The 15,443-nt window shown below is 36.9% G+C and overlaps 1 protein-coding gene and 1 long non-coding RNA gene across 3 annotated transcripts in view; both read right to left on the reverse strand.

Annotated features, from left to right (window-relative positions):
• The window catches only part of LOC127412795 (iron-sulfur clusters transporter ABCB7, mitochondrial-like), a 48,599-nt gene extending 43,589 nt beyond the window's left edge, over positions 1-5,010 (reverse strand). The window contains exon 1 of one of the 2 annotated variants that reach the window (XM_051649439.1): positions 4,814-5,010. In XM_051649439.1, coding sequence (XP_051505399.1) covers positions 4,814-4,963 — 150 coding nt within the window. In that variant the 5' untranslated portion in view covers positions 4,964-5,010. The remainder of the gene's footprint in view (positions 1-4,813) is intronic. The other variant, XM_051649440.1, reaches the window with a different exon arrangement.
• A 4,918-nt stretch (positions 5,011-9,928) lies between these two features.
• On the reverse strand, positions 9,929-10,616 carry LOC127412824 (uncharacterized). The gene is made up of 3 exons (XR_007892486.1): positions 10,404-10,616; positions 10,153-10,239; positions 9,929-9,974 (listed from the first exon to the last, which is right to left on the reverse strand). It is a non-coding gene; the product is annotated as an uncharacterized LOC127412824 (long non-coding RNA).
• Positions 10,617-15,443: the final 4,827 nt, after the last annotated feature.

Genomic DNA, 15,443 nt, shown 5'->3' on the forward strand with positions numbered 1-15,443 from the left:
TGTAAAGATTTAACAATATAGAGCCAATAATAATATTTCAACAATAATAATAAATATATTATTTTTGGCAACAAAAAAAAAACAAATAAAAATGCAGAACAGAGCTTTGCATTATACAACATTACATGAAAACAATCTGATTACCTGAGGCAAAAGGCTGCCATGGCTGAATCACAACATGCTGATATTCAGTACACTTGCTTTTGTGATATTGCTTACAGATAATAATACTAATAATATAACCATTTAATATTATATTATTGTTACTATGAGTATTATTGCGACTACTTTGAATATTACACTTGTATACAGCAGAAATATTTTTCTGTCGTAATGTCTTCAATTTCACGCAATCAGTTGAATAGAGATCTTATTTCAGCGGGACTTTTATTTTGAAAGACCTTTGAGGTTCTTCATGTTTGTGAAGGGTTCGTTATATCAAGCTTCCCGCGACTCCAGTCATTCCGAGCTGCAATGGAGAAAACGGTCATTTGAGAGTTCACAGTTTATACACTAAACACACTGCTCTGCGGCTCTGCAGATGGATACTACTAGACACACCGCATAAAAATCAAGCATCAGTAGTGTGTGTTGCGTTTGTGTGCATGCCTGCTTGTGTGTGTGTGAAGGATATGACAGGGCAGAGAGGCGCCTCTCATTCGTTCTGTGGCGCACATGTGACTGTATATTATTTCATTAAATGACATCCTTCTGCTGTTTAATGATCGCACTTGGCCATATCGAGACTTTTTTTTATTATTATTTTCAAATGGTCTTTGATTTCATCTCATAACTCTCAACTTACATTACATTTTGCAAATGGCAGCATTCTTTAATATGGTACCGAAATGAACAACAAGATTATATCGTACCATTTTTAATTTTTTGGTATCGCGATATTTCGTTAGTACCAGTATACCGTACAACCCTACTGTCTATATATACCAAACATACCACACAGGTGGAAGTCTGAGTTTGACCCCTGTGTGACAGAGTTTATGGTGGAATTTTGATGTTTGAAATAAATGACAAGTAATATAATAATTATTCTGTCTTTTCTTTGTAGCGCAGTCAGATTTGTCTGTGGCAGCATGGTCAGGTTTGACTGCATATTGGAGCATCATTGCAAAATTTGACACTTTAACACAAGTGGTTTAGAAAAAATGCTACAATTTAAAAAACAATTTACATATTTTTTTTTTATAATGTTTAAATATATATCCAATGCGTAACTTGGGATAATATCTAGAAATTAAGTCTGTTACAACATTGGCTTATAGAGATCAGCAAATGCATAATGCACTGAGGTCATCTATTGGACATAGTTGTTATTTCATGTAATTGTTTTTTTTTTTTTATTCCAACAGATGCCTCCAGAGACCCCCAATGAATGAAAAATTGTGATGTTTTGATACTCTTTCACTTTACTGAAATGAAGATTTTTATTGAAGTGAAGATAACATAAAATGTGCTTATTTTTATATGAAAATGAATGGTGTAATTTAGAGCTAAATAAGATCTAAATACCATAAAATCCCCCCCAAAAATACACAACTTTAGTGTTTTAACATATAAAAAAAACAATCACAAAAATTAACCTCCTCCCCCCCCCCCCCCAAAAAAAAATAATACACATGTATGTTCGGGTCATTTTTGACCCGCGAACACCACGAGTGTGACTCACAAACAAACACCGCACAAGGGTTAAACAACAGTACAACCCATTAAAGAGACTGTAAAAGGGACGCACACCGGGAGCGTCTGGCGGATGACATGGCTCGTTCTAAAATTCGAAACAATCATTTTCCATGAATTTACGTCCGGTGTGCGACCGCCTTAAGTCTATCCTTCACAGCCTCATTTTCATTCCAGTCAAAAATGAAAGATGGCGCTACAGTGAACAAGGTCCATTACGAGTTCAATTCAATTTGAGCTCAATAAAAAGTATTTGTGGCATAATGTTGATTTTCACAAAACTTATTTCAACTCGTCCCTCGTTTATTTAAAAAACAAGCAAAAGTTGTGGTTACAGTCAGGCACTCACAATGGAAGTGAATTCGTCATGGGTTCCCTCAGGATTTCCCTATGGGTTTTTATAATGGAGGTTTTCTACGTATGATTAAAATAAGGTCTGTGGTAAACATTACTTGACGATACGTGGACTTATTTTACTCAGAAGTTGAAAACCCCCATTATAAAACCCCATAGGAAAATCCTGAGGGAACACATGGTGAATAGACCTTTTTTCACACTTCGGGTTTTGGAACGCGGAGGTCAACGATTGCAGGGTAAACTTTGATAGCGGTGAATGGGAATAAATGTGAGAGTACAGCAAATATTATTTTTACTTACCCATTTGCTCCAAGAGCAAAATAAATGTCCACTATTACATTTGAATGACTTTCCATTAGAAAAAAAATAAAATAGAGAGCAGTGGATTAAGCAAGTCAGATGGGAGAAGATGCCAAATTACTGTCTCTCAGCAGCTGTAATAGAAACCCTCTCGCAACTGTGGTAATTCATTTTATAAAACGAATTCCAGAGTAATATAACACAAAGAACAATGTTATAAACTTACACTCAATATTTGAAAAAATTATCATAAAAAAGGTTTGCTAGATTTACGTCGCTAAATAAGGCGGAAACGCGTCATCACAGTCCATGAAAAAGGTCTATTAGCCTTCAGGTTTCGCCCACAAATTGACGTCACAGCTGAATGACACAGGCAACTTTTATTAAAATGAATGCGAAAAATTGGAAAACACAACAATCAACGGTTGTATTAAAGCAAGTCCCGCCTTACAGGTAAAAGACCACCTTTTAGATACAGACATCGCCTGAAAATCAATTTAAAAATGCACATGCGCGTTAGCTAGACAAGATGAGGAAATTGTGTTTTTTAGCGTAATCTGAGGTAAATAAGTTAAATGTATGATACCAGTGTAGTCAGATTTTACTGCTGATTTGAAATTTGCTCTTTGATCGTAATCCTGACCAACCGTTTGGGAGTCAAGCCAACTTTTATTTATAGAGCACATTAAAAAACACAGAAGTTGACCCAAAGTGCTTGACAGATCAAACGAACAAAATGACAAAATGATATAAAAACAAGATTGGAGAACTGCTTGTTCACATAGAAAATAGTTGCCCAGCCTGCCCAGGAGCGCTCCAAAGAAGACCACCGAGTTGAATGAGACTTTGACTGAAGGGACGTGATTATCTGATGTAGACAGTGTTAGGTGTAATGCATTACTAAGTAATTAATTACTGTAATTAAATTACTTTTTCATTGACAAAAGTAAGGATTACTCAGTAATTTAATTACAGTTACTTCTGATGTAACTGCGTTAAATACCGTATAAACTATAGAACAATTCTAGTTTTTATTTTTTTTCCTCACAATTTGGAATGCCCAATTCCCAATGTGCTTTTAAGTCCTCGTGGTCGCTAGTGATTCGCCTCAGTCCGGGTGGCGGACGATGAATCCCAGTTGTCTCCGCGTCTGAGACCATCAACCCACGCATCTTATCACGTGGCTTGTTGAGCATGTTGCCATGGAGACATAGCGTGTGTAGAGGCTTCACGCCATCCACCGCGGCAACCACGCCCAACTTACCACGCGCCCCACCGAGAACGAACCACATTATAGCGACCACGAGGAGGTTACCCCATGTGACTCTACCCTCCCTAGCAACCGGGCCAATTTGGTTGCTTAGGAGACCTGGCTGGAGTCACTCAGCACATGCCCTGGGATTCGAACTAGCGAACTCCAGGGGTGGTTAACTATAGAACAATTCTAAATAAAACAATAGTGAATATAAAATTGAAATTTAACGTCTAATGTTAAAATATGTTTTTTTTTAATTTAACGCTGCCCCCTTAAATTTTTTGGCCAGTTCATGAATAATTTATTTGATTTTATATGATTTATTTGAAAGAATTCAAAGAGCAATTTCATGTCTATCCTTGTATTTTTTAGGTAGATCAGGGTTTTACAAAGTAATTAGTAATGCAATTACTTTTCAGACAGAGTAATTAGTACAGTAATCTAATTACACTGTAGAAGATGTAATTAGTAGTTAGTAAGTCATTACTTTTTAGAGTAACTTGCCCAACACTGGATGTACTGGACACTTTTAACCCCATGATAAACTACATCAATGACTTTTTAAAAAGTTATAAAAAGAATATCATGAATGTAATGTCATAATAACATTTGCCTCTTTGAAAAGGGGGTTGTGATATAAGGTGGACAGTGGGTGGGATTCACCCTTATCTACACACACATGCTGCAGTATGAGAGTTTGTCATAAGACCCATGACAAGTCAATTATGAGACATCAAACTAAATAATTCTTTATTCGTTTAAATAAATAAAAATACAATATACTACCCCAAATTAGTTCTCAAACTAAAGAGTTTGTCAATACTAGACATTATTTCACAGTGCATAATATTGTGGCTGACTTAAAAACGTACAGAACACAATACTGAAGGTCCAAATCAATAGAACTCCATTCCCAAATAATGACTAACAGCAAAGTGTCACGTTCACACAACACTGACATTTCATTAGTCACATGAACCATGACAACTTCCTACTTGAGCAAACAAGAGCTAGTATGAATCAACAGCTAGTAGACAACACAACAAAACAAAAGCAAAAGTGTATTCATAAATCACTTGCTGTATTTGACAATGCACGGTTTAATAGTGTAGCCGTAAACGAATGTGTATATCTCTTTAAGAGTTTATTCATCTGCCCTTGTGTGACAGTGTCGTGTCTGAAAGTCTCCGACAGAGCTGAATGTACCTGATACGTGCTCCGGTGTTTCCGTTTACTCGCCCCTCTGTGGTCGTGATGGCTCCATGCGTGAAAAGTGCTGCTCTGCTGTAGTAAAAGCGATAACTTACGCCTTTGAATGTGAAACCCACATTTCAGCGGGACCAAGAGCGGCGCCATGCTGCACTAAAGGGCTAAGGGAACGTCACGCGTGACGTAACTTCCGACCAGAAGGCAGTTTAGCCGATACAAGTAGGACAGTGGGTCGTAGTACATTAGCCATAAAGGTAAACATTTTTAATTGATTTTAATTTGAGAAAATGCATAGTGATTTTTTCTTCTTTTTTTTTATATACTTTTTTTTTTCAAATATGGCGTTACTGTGAAAAAGGTCTATTCTCAGTTTTCATATTAAAGCCCCAATTCTAAAAAAAAAAAATAAAAAAATAAAAAAAAGATGGCACCGTCTGAAAAATGCTGATGAAAACAAAAAAAGAGTGCTTTGTAAATTCTGTTCACCCTGTGCTATATTAAGAAAACTACAACAGGATATTATTTAATGTAAAATTCCACCTGCTAATCTTTACAAAATTGCTTAATTATTTTAATATGTTCCTTGAGGTTCACTTATAATATAAGTAAAGATTTTCTGTAAAAAAAAAAAAAAAAAAAGAATTCTGTCACATATTTGTAAAACATGATAATTTTCCACCCTCATTCTGACCCTCTGTCAGAAACACTCAGTTTTGGTGCTGCTTCTCCTTTAAGCCTTGACAGTACACGCCCACTGTTCTGATTGGGGATGGAAAAGAAAACAAGTGGTATCGCCCATCCCTATTTAGGACTTCTCCCATCTAGGAAAATTGGGTGGTTGAGGGGGGTCGTTCATGTGCAACATCTGAGTGGGAAACTCATTGTAGAGCGAAGGAGGGCGGGGCCGGGCTGGAATGACACACGCCCGGTCCCAATCAGCCTGATGGGGCACGCGAGGGATAAAGGCGGCCAGGGACGACAATTTGAGAGAGAGAGAATTACAGGCGGCTGCCCTGTGTGTGTGGTTATGTTTGTGTGTTTTTGGTTAAGTTGATCATTAAACTATTATTTATATTCTCAAGCCGGTTCTCGCCTCCTCCTTTCCCTCTAACCCCCTTACACTCATATTTATGATAATTCCAATAGCATGTGAAGGCAGCATAATACAGACTGATGGCCTGCTAAAGGCTTAAATTTAATCGTGAACTTACAGCACTAGCATTCTCTTCGTTGACATAAAGCAGTCAGGACTTGCGACAGTCTTGTGTGAAGCAAGATAGTGTCGACTCTAATTTATTGAATACTCCAATATTACTGTTAAACAGTGTCTTATTACATTTATTTTCAAGTTAACCATATTACATTCCAGGTAATACAGAACTTGGCACAGTCTCACCTCTAAAGTCAGAAGAAAACACTCTCAGTCATTGTAAAAACAGTGCTATAAGACCATCAATAAAGGGAATAAAGAGACCCTTCTTTATTTATGAATGTGATATGCCATGAATGCGTTAAATTACAATAAACAGAAAAGTAATGATTACACAAAATCTGTTGAACAGTTTTATTGCTCATATTCCCTAAACACTATTATTAAAGTGAGCTAACAGCGTACAGCAGAGCTTAATCAATAATAAAACCGTTTACAGCACATTGAACATTTTTATTTTTTAATCCCCTTTCTCCCCAATTTTGGAACGCCCAATTCCCACTACTTAGTAGGTCCTCATGGTGGCGCAGTTACTCACCTCAATCCGGGTGGCGGAGGACAAGTCTCAGTTGCCTTCGCTTCTGAGACCGTCAATCTGCGCATCTTATCATGTGGCTCGTTGTGCATGACACCGCGGAGACTCACAGCATGTGGAAGCGATCCACACACAACTTACCACACGCCCCATTGAGAGCGAGAACCACTAATCGCGACGACAGAGAGGTTACCCCATGTGACTCTACCCTCCCTAGCAACCGGGCCAATTCGGTTGCTTAAGAGACCTGGCTGGAGTCACTCAGCACACCCTGGATTTGAACTCACAACTCCAGGGGTGGTAGTCATCAATACTCGCTGAGCTGCCCAGGCCCCCTCACATTTACAATTTTTAAGAAAAGTTTAGCTGTATTATTTAGCGTGTGCAACAGTGTGTTCTTGTTGATAACATAATTTCACGGTGGCACCAATGTGGTCGTCTTCTTGGTTGTTATTTCCCGCTGGTAAACGTTCAGTTTAATGTCCGGTGTTATGGATCAACTGGGGATTGTGTTATCTGGGGATGTGCGTGTGCACGTGAATAATTTTACTTACATTTTCAGCAGATTCGTTCAATGTGAATTGCCAAGGAGCCAAGAAAAGGCGTTTTACATCTTTTTATCATAAAAAATGTTGGTATCATTATTAACCCACTTTGTATGATTGATGTCTGTTCCAATGAATTTGACACAGTTTAAGAGCGATTTTAACATGGTTTCACAGGGTAACATAGTAGCCCATGTTAACGTGGGACATTGGTTTGAATGGGAACTGGCAATTACACTTGTCAGAGTAGTAAATCGCATGTGGAAGACTTTTATTTGCAACACTAAAGCATCATAGGCTTATATGTGTTTAAAAAATTGTTATAACAGCATCTTTTACTTTTCAAAGGTTCTGTGCATGACAGTGTCATATGTTTGACTACCCATGACACTGCCAGAACAGTGCAATATTTTGGGTGGAGAGCAAGTACAAAGGCTAAATTGACCAATGGGTAAGAATAAATGGTACTCTGAGAAAGCATGAGAAAGTTCTTATGTGATGTGTTATCTGTATGTGATTTACAAAATAATTTTCAATAGACGTGTTAAAAATACATCTGTGGCAGCGGAGGCGTGGTCAAGCGTCCATCCGGAGAGAGAGAAAGTGGTAAGGGCGCTTGCACCTGAGCTAGATTATGTGTAACACCTGTCTCTAATTCCAGTGAGCATGGGGAGAGCGGCATATAAGCAGCCACGCCACCAGTAGAGAGGGAGAGAGAGTCTGGCAAAAGGAAGGCCACGGTGCTCCTGAAGCTGCTACATTTAATCTGTTACGTTTGTGAAGCTAATGAGTTTAAGTCTACATACCTGTGAAGTTGATGAGTTTGTGAAGTTGTAAAGCATTGAAGTGGCCGATTAAATGTCCTACCTGAGCCTGGAAAAACCTGATTCCCTGTGTTCTCCTTCCCTTCTGTTTGTGAGCTGTTACAACATCACAATCTGCAGCAAAGCATAACATTTGTTCTAACTGAACAGAATATGAACCCAGGTCGCTATGTTTACTGGCAGTATGACTTACCACTGGACCAGTGTCCCATCTATAACTATTCATTCACTTTGTCTGAGAAGGTTACTCAAATTATTAGTTCATCAAGCCATTATTCATTATAAAGTAATTAAAGCAATGGAAAGTATATTATTGACACATATCAGCATATGATGCTTTAGTTTTGCAAATAAAAGAATTACTTGAAATAAAATCGAATACTATCTATACACCGTTTTCCAGAGCAAATACTGGGCGGCACCATGATGATTCCAATTGCCTGTTTTTTTGTTTCTGGTCTCGAGACGCAATGTAAAAACTACCGAAACATGCGATTTAGATGGAGAACAACCACCGTTTAATTTTTTTAGGGGGAGTAAAAATTAACTGTGCTGTTGTTGGTTGTCATAACAACTCACAGTAGTTACTGATATCACCGTAACTAAGCTCAGACAATCTATACACTCAGGTGAGACACTGTCAATAAAAAATGGTCATCTCGACTCTGTGAAGTATCGGCACTATACAGCCAAGTGTTTTTTGGACCATTTTTGCAAATGTAATCTTCTAAACATCACATTACACGCTAAGAATATACGGCAATGGGAGTGAAATCACTGGAGAATGGAAATTGAAAACAGTCGAATCGTGGAACACTTCCGTGTTCAGGAAAAAGGTGGATAGTTGCGTCAATTACCAGACCGATCACACTGTGAATTCGCCGATAGTGTCACGTTTAATGTGTTTTTGTTCGTGTTTTGTGTTCATGTCTTTTATTTTGGAAGTCTAGTTCCCGTTCTATAGTCATGTGTTTCATGTCATGTGATTTCCTGTTTTATAGTCATGTGTTTCCTGGTCATGTGATATCCTGTTTCCCTCCATGTTCATGTGTCTTGTTTTCATTGGTTTATTGTCTTGTTACCTCATTATCAGTTCTAGTTTGTCACTGGTTTAAGTTTGTTAGTCTTGTTATCTTGTTTATAGTTCTGTCTGTTCATTGGTTGTCTCCCTCATGTTTGCCATGGTCCTTGGTCAGGTATTGTCAATGTACTGTTGTTTGGTAGTCTAGTCTAGTCTAGTCTAGTCCATGTTTACGTTTACGTTTTTTGGATTTCACGTTTATAAATAAACTGCACTTGGGTTCTTCTCATCATCATCATCTTCGTCTGCCTGTCATTGCCTACCAAGCTACATTACAGATAGTATGTCAAAAGTTCTGCTGCTGAAATTGGTCTGTGCTCACGGAAATTTGCATCATTGCCCCCCAGTGGCCAAAACTGGAAGTGTTGTTGTACATATGGGTACGTGAGAGTTCCAGTTTCCAGGTGGAATGTCCACATGGTGGCGCCAAAAGCGAGTTGTAATTTTTAGTTGCAAATAATGTAATACAGTCAACAGGAATGTATATTTTATTAACTCTACCCCCTAACCCAAACCACAACCCTAAACCAGTGTAGTAAAAATTTAATTTTACAGCGAATGTTATTATGACATTCATACCTCTCTTGGATGTCGCACGCGTAGTTCCCTATTATAGAGCCTCTGAACTTCGAGGCACTGGAACAAACCAATCACATGTCAGCAATTATGAAATCTATTTGTGTTTTTCTCTGAAACCTTTTTACTCAGGGTTAAACAGAGTTGAAAATTGAAATTGTAACCCATTAACAGTAATTATGAATGACCTTGCTAAATATTTAATGTACAGCCATCTGAAGCAGCATCAATATCCTGCAAATATGTCGGTCATATTATTGCAATATTTTTGCATCTATTAAATCTTAATATGAAGGTTGTAAAAGAACTTACCTCTCTTGAACTGCGACTACAGATTCATTGTAAATAGGCACAAAAAGCGTCTCCCATTCTTGACAGTCCAAGATTCTGCAAATACATTGGTCATATTATGTTAATTTAATTCTAATCAACAGTTCTTGTTAACTAATGGTCAACAACAGTGCCTCGTAAATGACACTGTCAGTGACCTAAACCTAAACAGACCTAAACAATGCAGAGCGTGAAGATTATGTCAAAATGTGTTCTGAACTAGAAGACTTCATACCCCCTTGAACTGAGACGTAGAGTTGTGTTTGATTCTTACAGATGTCACAAGTGAGTAGCCCAGCAATCACATCAGGAACACCACAGTCTTCATATTGTTCATATTGCAGAGAGCAAGTAAAATATTAACACCTTTAAACACTAAATGTGCACACAATCTGCTGCAATAGAAACTCTCTAAACTGCAAGTACAGCACAGTATGAGTCTGTTAAATCTCATTTTAAAGTAAGAAAAGATTTAGAAGATCTTACCTCTCTTGGAAACTTTAAGGACAGCTGAATTTGTGTTTAGAAATCCTTCTAAACAAGGTCGCAATATATATTTAGCAGCTCCTGTAACAATCCAATCTCATCTCAAATCTGTTCAAAACTTCTTTCCTTAACACAGTTGTAATTGCAGTTGTGACTCATTGACAAAGCCATGATGAATACACTGTAAAGATGAATGTGGTACACAGTTCTACGAAATGAGACAGGATATATTAAGCATCTTGTACCTCTAGACACGAGAGTGTTCATCTGTGGTTTCTAATGGTGAAGTGCAGAAGCTCTATAATAGGGAACTACGCGTGCGATATATAAGAGAGGTATGAATGTCATAATAATATTCGCTCTAAAATTACATTTTTACTACACTGGTTTAGGGTTGTGGTTTGGGTTAGGGGGTAGAGTTAATAAAATATACATTCCTGTTGACTGTATTACATTATTTGCAACTAAAAATTACAACTCGCTTTTGGCGCCACCATGTGGACATTCCACCTGGAAACTGGAACTCTCACGTACCCATATGTCCAACAACACTTCCAGTTTTGGCCACTGGGGGGCAATGATGCAAATTTCCGTGAGCACAGACCAATTTCAGCAACAGAACTTTTGACATACTATCCGTAATGTAGCTTGGTAGGCAATGACAGGCAGACGAAGATGATGATGATGAGAAGAACCCAAGTGCAGTTTATTTATAAACGTGAAATCCAAAAAACGTAAACATAAACCTGGACTAACTAGACTAGACTAGACTAGACTAGACTAGACTACCAAACAACAGTACATTGACAATACCTGACCAAGGACCATGGCAAACATGAGGGTTTAAATACCTGGACAAAGGTAATAAGACAACCAATGAACAGACAGAACTATAAACAAGATAACAAGACTAACAAACTTAAACCAGTGACAAACTAGAACTGATAACGAGTTAACAAGACAATAAACCAATGAAAACAAGACACATGAACATGGAGGGAAACAGGATATCACATGACCAGGAAACACATGACTATAAAACAGGAAATCACATGACATGAAACACATGACAATAGAACGGGAACTAGACTTCCAAAATAAAAGACATGAACACAAAACACGAACAAAAACACATTAAACGTGACACTATCGGCGAATTCACAGTGTGATCGGTCTGGTAATTGACGCAACTATCCACCTTTTTCCTGAACACGGAAGTGTTCCACGATTCGACTGTTTTCAATTTCCGTTCTCCAGTGATTTCACTCCCATTGCTGTATATTCTTAGCGTGTAATGTGATGTTTAGAAGATTACATTTGCAAAAATGGTCCAAAAAACACTTGGCTGTATAGTGCCGACACTTCACAGAGTCGAGATGACCGTTTTTTATTGACAGTGTCTCACCTGAGTGTATAGATTGTCTGAGCTTAGTTACGGTGATATCAGTAACTACTGTGAGTTGTTATGACAACCAACAACAGCACAGTTAATTTTTACTCCCCCTAAAAAAATTAAACGGTGGTTGTTCTCCATCTAAATCGCATGTTTCGGTAGTTTTTACATTGCGTCTCGAGACCAGAAACAAAAAAACAGGCAATTGGAATCATCATGGTGCCGCCCAGTATTTGCTCAGGAAAACGGTGTATAGATAGTATTCGATTTTATTTCAAGTAATTCTTTTATTTGCAAAACTAAAGCATCATATGCTGATATGTGTCAATAATATACTTTCCATTGCTTTAATTACTTTATAATGAATAATGGCTTGATGAACTAATAATCTGAGTAACTTTCTCAGACAAAGTGAGTGAATAGTTATAGATGGGACGTAGGCACGTAGACTTAAACTCATTAGCTTCACAGGCGCTAGTAACTTAAACACATCAGCTTCACAGACATAACAGATTAACCGTAGCAGCTTCAGGAGCACCGTGGCCTTCCTTGTACCAGACTCTCTCTCCTCTCTACTGGTGGCGTGGCTGCTTATATGTAGCTCTCCCCATGCTCACTGGAATTAGAGACAGGTGTTACACATAATCTAGCTCACTGGAATTAGAGGGTTTGTTAACGAAATTGTAAAATTGGATATAGCCTAACTTTACACAGATAAGGTTAGTTAGTGATTTTATCACACTAAAATCATATTAACACACATATTGATTACGTCTTGTACTTTTGAAACAGTGAGTATTTTATCGTCTACAAATTGGCCCCTTTCACTTCCATTGTAAGTGCCTCACTGTAACATGACCAGCCGAACAACCACTCGCTTAATCTCATTTGAACACTTTGATCATATTAATCATATTCGTTGCACACTTTGCTAAGTGACAAATAAAATATACAAATAAAAAATATATTATATGTTTCATTGTCATCAAGTGGTTTGACAGTACCTTTATAGTTTTTTCATGTGCAATCGGGGTCCAGATGCCTGATAAAATATCAGATCACACTTAATATTCAATGATTTATGAAGCTGTTTTTGTTTAGACAAACAATGTACAAGTGAACAAATGATTGTCCTTAGATAAATAAACAATATACAATTTGCTATGTGATAAAACAAGGTTAATAAATAATGTTTGCCATTTTTTCTTGCTGGGTGCTGTTAACTGAATCCTGTTTCCCATTTCAGTTTTTTGTTCCTCATTAGGAATAATTTGTTGTAACTTGGGTGTGTCTTGTTTCCTGTTTTTTTTCTTCTTCTTTTTTTCCTTTTTTTCTCCTCAATAGTTTGTGAGTCGTTAGTTAGTTGAGATGGTTGAGACATATTTCCCGATTTAGTTTCTGGTTCCTCATGAGGAATAGTTTGTGGTAACTTGAGTGATTCATAAATTCCCGTTCTTTCTTGTTCTTTGTGTGTAGCAGCTTAAGCGTATTTTGTTTACTTCCTGTTTATTGTTTACTAGTTTCATGTTTCTACTGAAATGATTGATAATGCTTTAGATATATTCAAATTTGCTTCTCAGATATGCTGAATACAAAACATGCACATCAATACGCGGATAATTATACTTTTTAAATCTTTTCAACACAACAAATGAAAACTGAATCCAGAACATGGCAAAGGGCTAGGACTAATTATGTTTGTTAATGTTATTAATTGAAATATTGATTATTAAAAAATGTTTAACATTTTTTTATTTGAAAAACTGCTTATAAAGAACTGCTTGTTCTTTCAGCTTCATGTTACTCTCTGAATAAAGAAAAAGTATTTAAATGAATCAATGAAAACTAAATGCATTCTTTCAGTTTCCGCTGTTTTGCTGAATAATGAAAAGTTCTTCATTTAATAAAATAATGTGAATTACCTTTTTGTCACAATTGTTCTGTATTTTCTGTATAGGCCTAGGCTACTTTCTGTGCTACGCAAACAGGGTACAGTGGGGCAAAAAGGCACACCTTAAGGAAAATGTGCTTTTTTTATGGGAACAAAGTGTATCAAGATAGAAAACACAAATTTCCTTTTTATTAATTAATGATGGAGCAACATATTCTGTGAAAAGAAATAATAACGGAAGATTGTTTTGATTAAAATATTTTTTTAAAGGTGGCAAAAAAACTGGGGATTTGTTTAGTGTTTTGGGAGAAAATCAAATCAAATGTGCCTTAAGCCCCATTGTACACTACATAAAATGTTTAAATTATGCCTACATACTTATAAATCACCCAAAAATACAATATATAAAAAAGTGATACTGCTTACAGCAATGTTTATTTATAATAGCTCATACTAAAATGTCTGTCTTAATTTACGCAAAACCACGGCAAATTTGAATGTCAATATTAAATATATACAGACATCAATGAATGAAATGTCATGTCTTACAGTGTTAGATCTGACGTGTATAATGACAGTTTGCAAATGAGAACAGCACCATATACATGGAGTTAGCACGTTAACCAGTAACAGACAGAAAAACTCCTTGTAAACTATTACATACATTTATTGTGGTTATTCAAAATAATTGTTTTGCCATCCCCACCCCGTTTCATTGTAAGTATTGTAATTCAATATGGTAAATATTATAGGAAATATTTTAATATTTCATATTAATTAATATTTTAAAAGCAAACAAACTGGAATTATAATAGTTTATTTGAGAAACAGCAGTCTTTCTGGGCTCTCTTCTGTACTGATTTTGATCAATCTTACACTGAAGTTGAATAATACCATTTATGAGTGATATGGCTGGTCTGAATCCATTCCCACCATGCCATGAAAAGGAGTGCTGAGTAATTCAGCATTGTCTTCACTGAGCATTTTGTTCATCATGTCCTGCTGGGTACCGATGTAATTACCTCAGATCCTGCCATTAGAAATGTTAAATCACAACTTCTCCACCTCTCTGTTCTGTTCCTGCTAACCTTTGCATTCTGTTCCACATTTCAAACTCATTCAACATACAGCCACTGAGGATAATTCTAGACCTCCTAAGTAAATTACATAGCGCCTGGTAGATAGCCAAGTGTTGAATGGCACAAAGATGGTCTTCCGCCTGTCATTATTACAACTAATCGTTCACTGACGATTGAAGTTGAAAGGCTTCGTAAATGGTCTTTTAGCGACTCCTTCTAAAAACGTTAATTCACTCAAAAGAATCATGAATAATATGTTCACAAAAGCAATCTCATGCGTAAAGTCATTCTGAAAATCTTCCATGTTATGCAGAATTTCACCTTATAAACAGTAACCTTATAAAAGCTGTTTTATTCTACACGGAGAGGGTCCCCTCATGGGGGCTGCCATGTTAGAATCACATGACCAGCCGAAAACTACTCGCTTAATCTCAGTAACCGTCCTGTTATTTGACACTTTCACTCATTGATTGAAGTAATCATGGCTGACTGTGAATACTACATTTCTACAATGGCATCTGAAACTTAAAACTGTTGATTTGGCTACATCCAAGCCACTAGTTGTCAGTGTAAGTCCAAGATGACACAAAGACCAAAGTTACCGAGTGTACCTTAAGTGCAATTTCTTCCAAAAATGAAGCTCAAATAAGTTTCACTAAGTAAGAAAAGACTGCAAA

The sequence above is a fragment of the Myxocyprinus asiaticus genome, chromosome 22 (assembly GCF_019703515.2).
Source record: "Myxocyprinus asiaticus isolate MX2 ecotype Aquarium Trade chromosome 22, UBuf_Myxa_2, whole genome shotgun sequence".
Lineage (NCBI taxonomy): Eukaryota > Metazoa > Chordata > Actinopteri > Cypriniformes > Catostomidae > Myxocyprinus > Myxocyprinus asiaticus.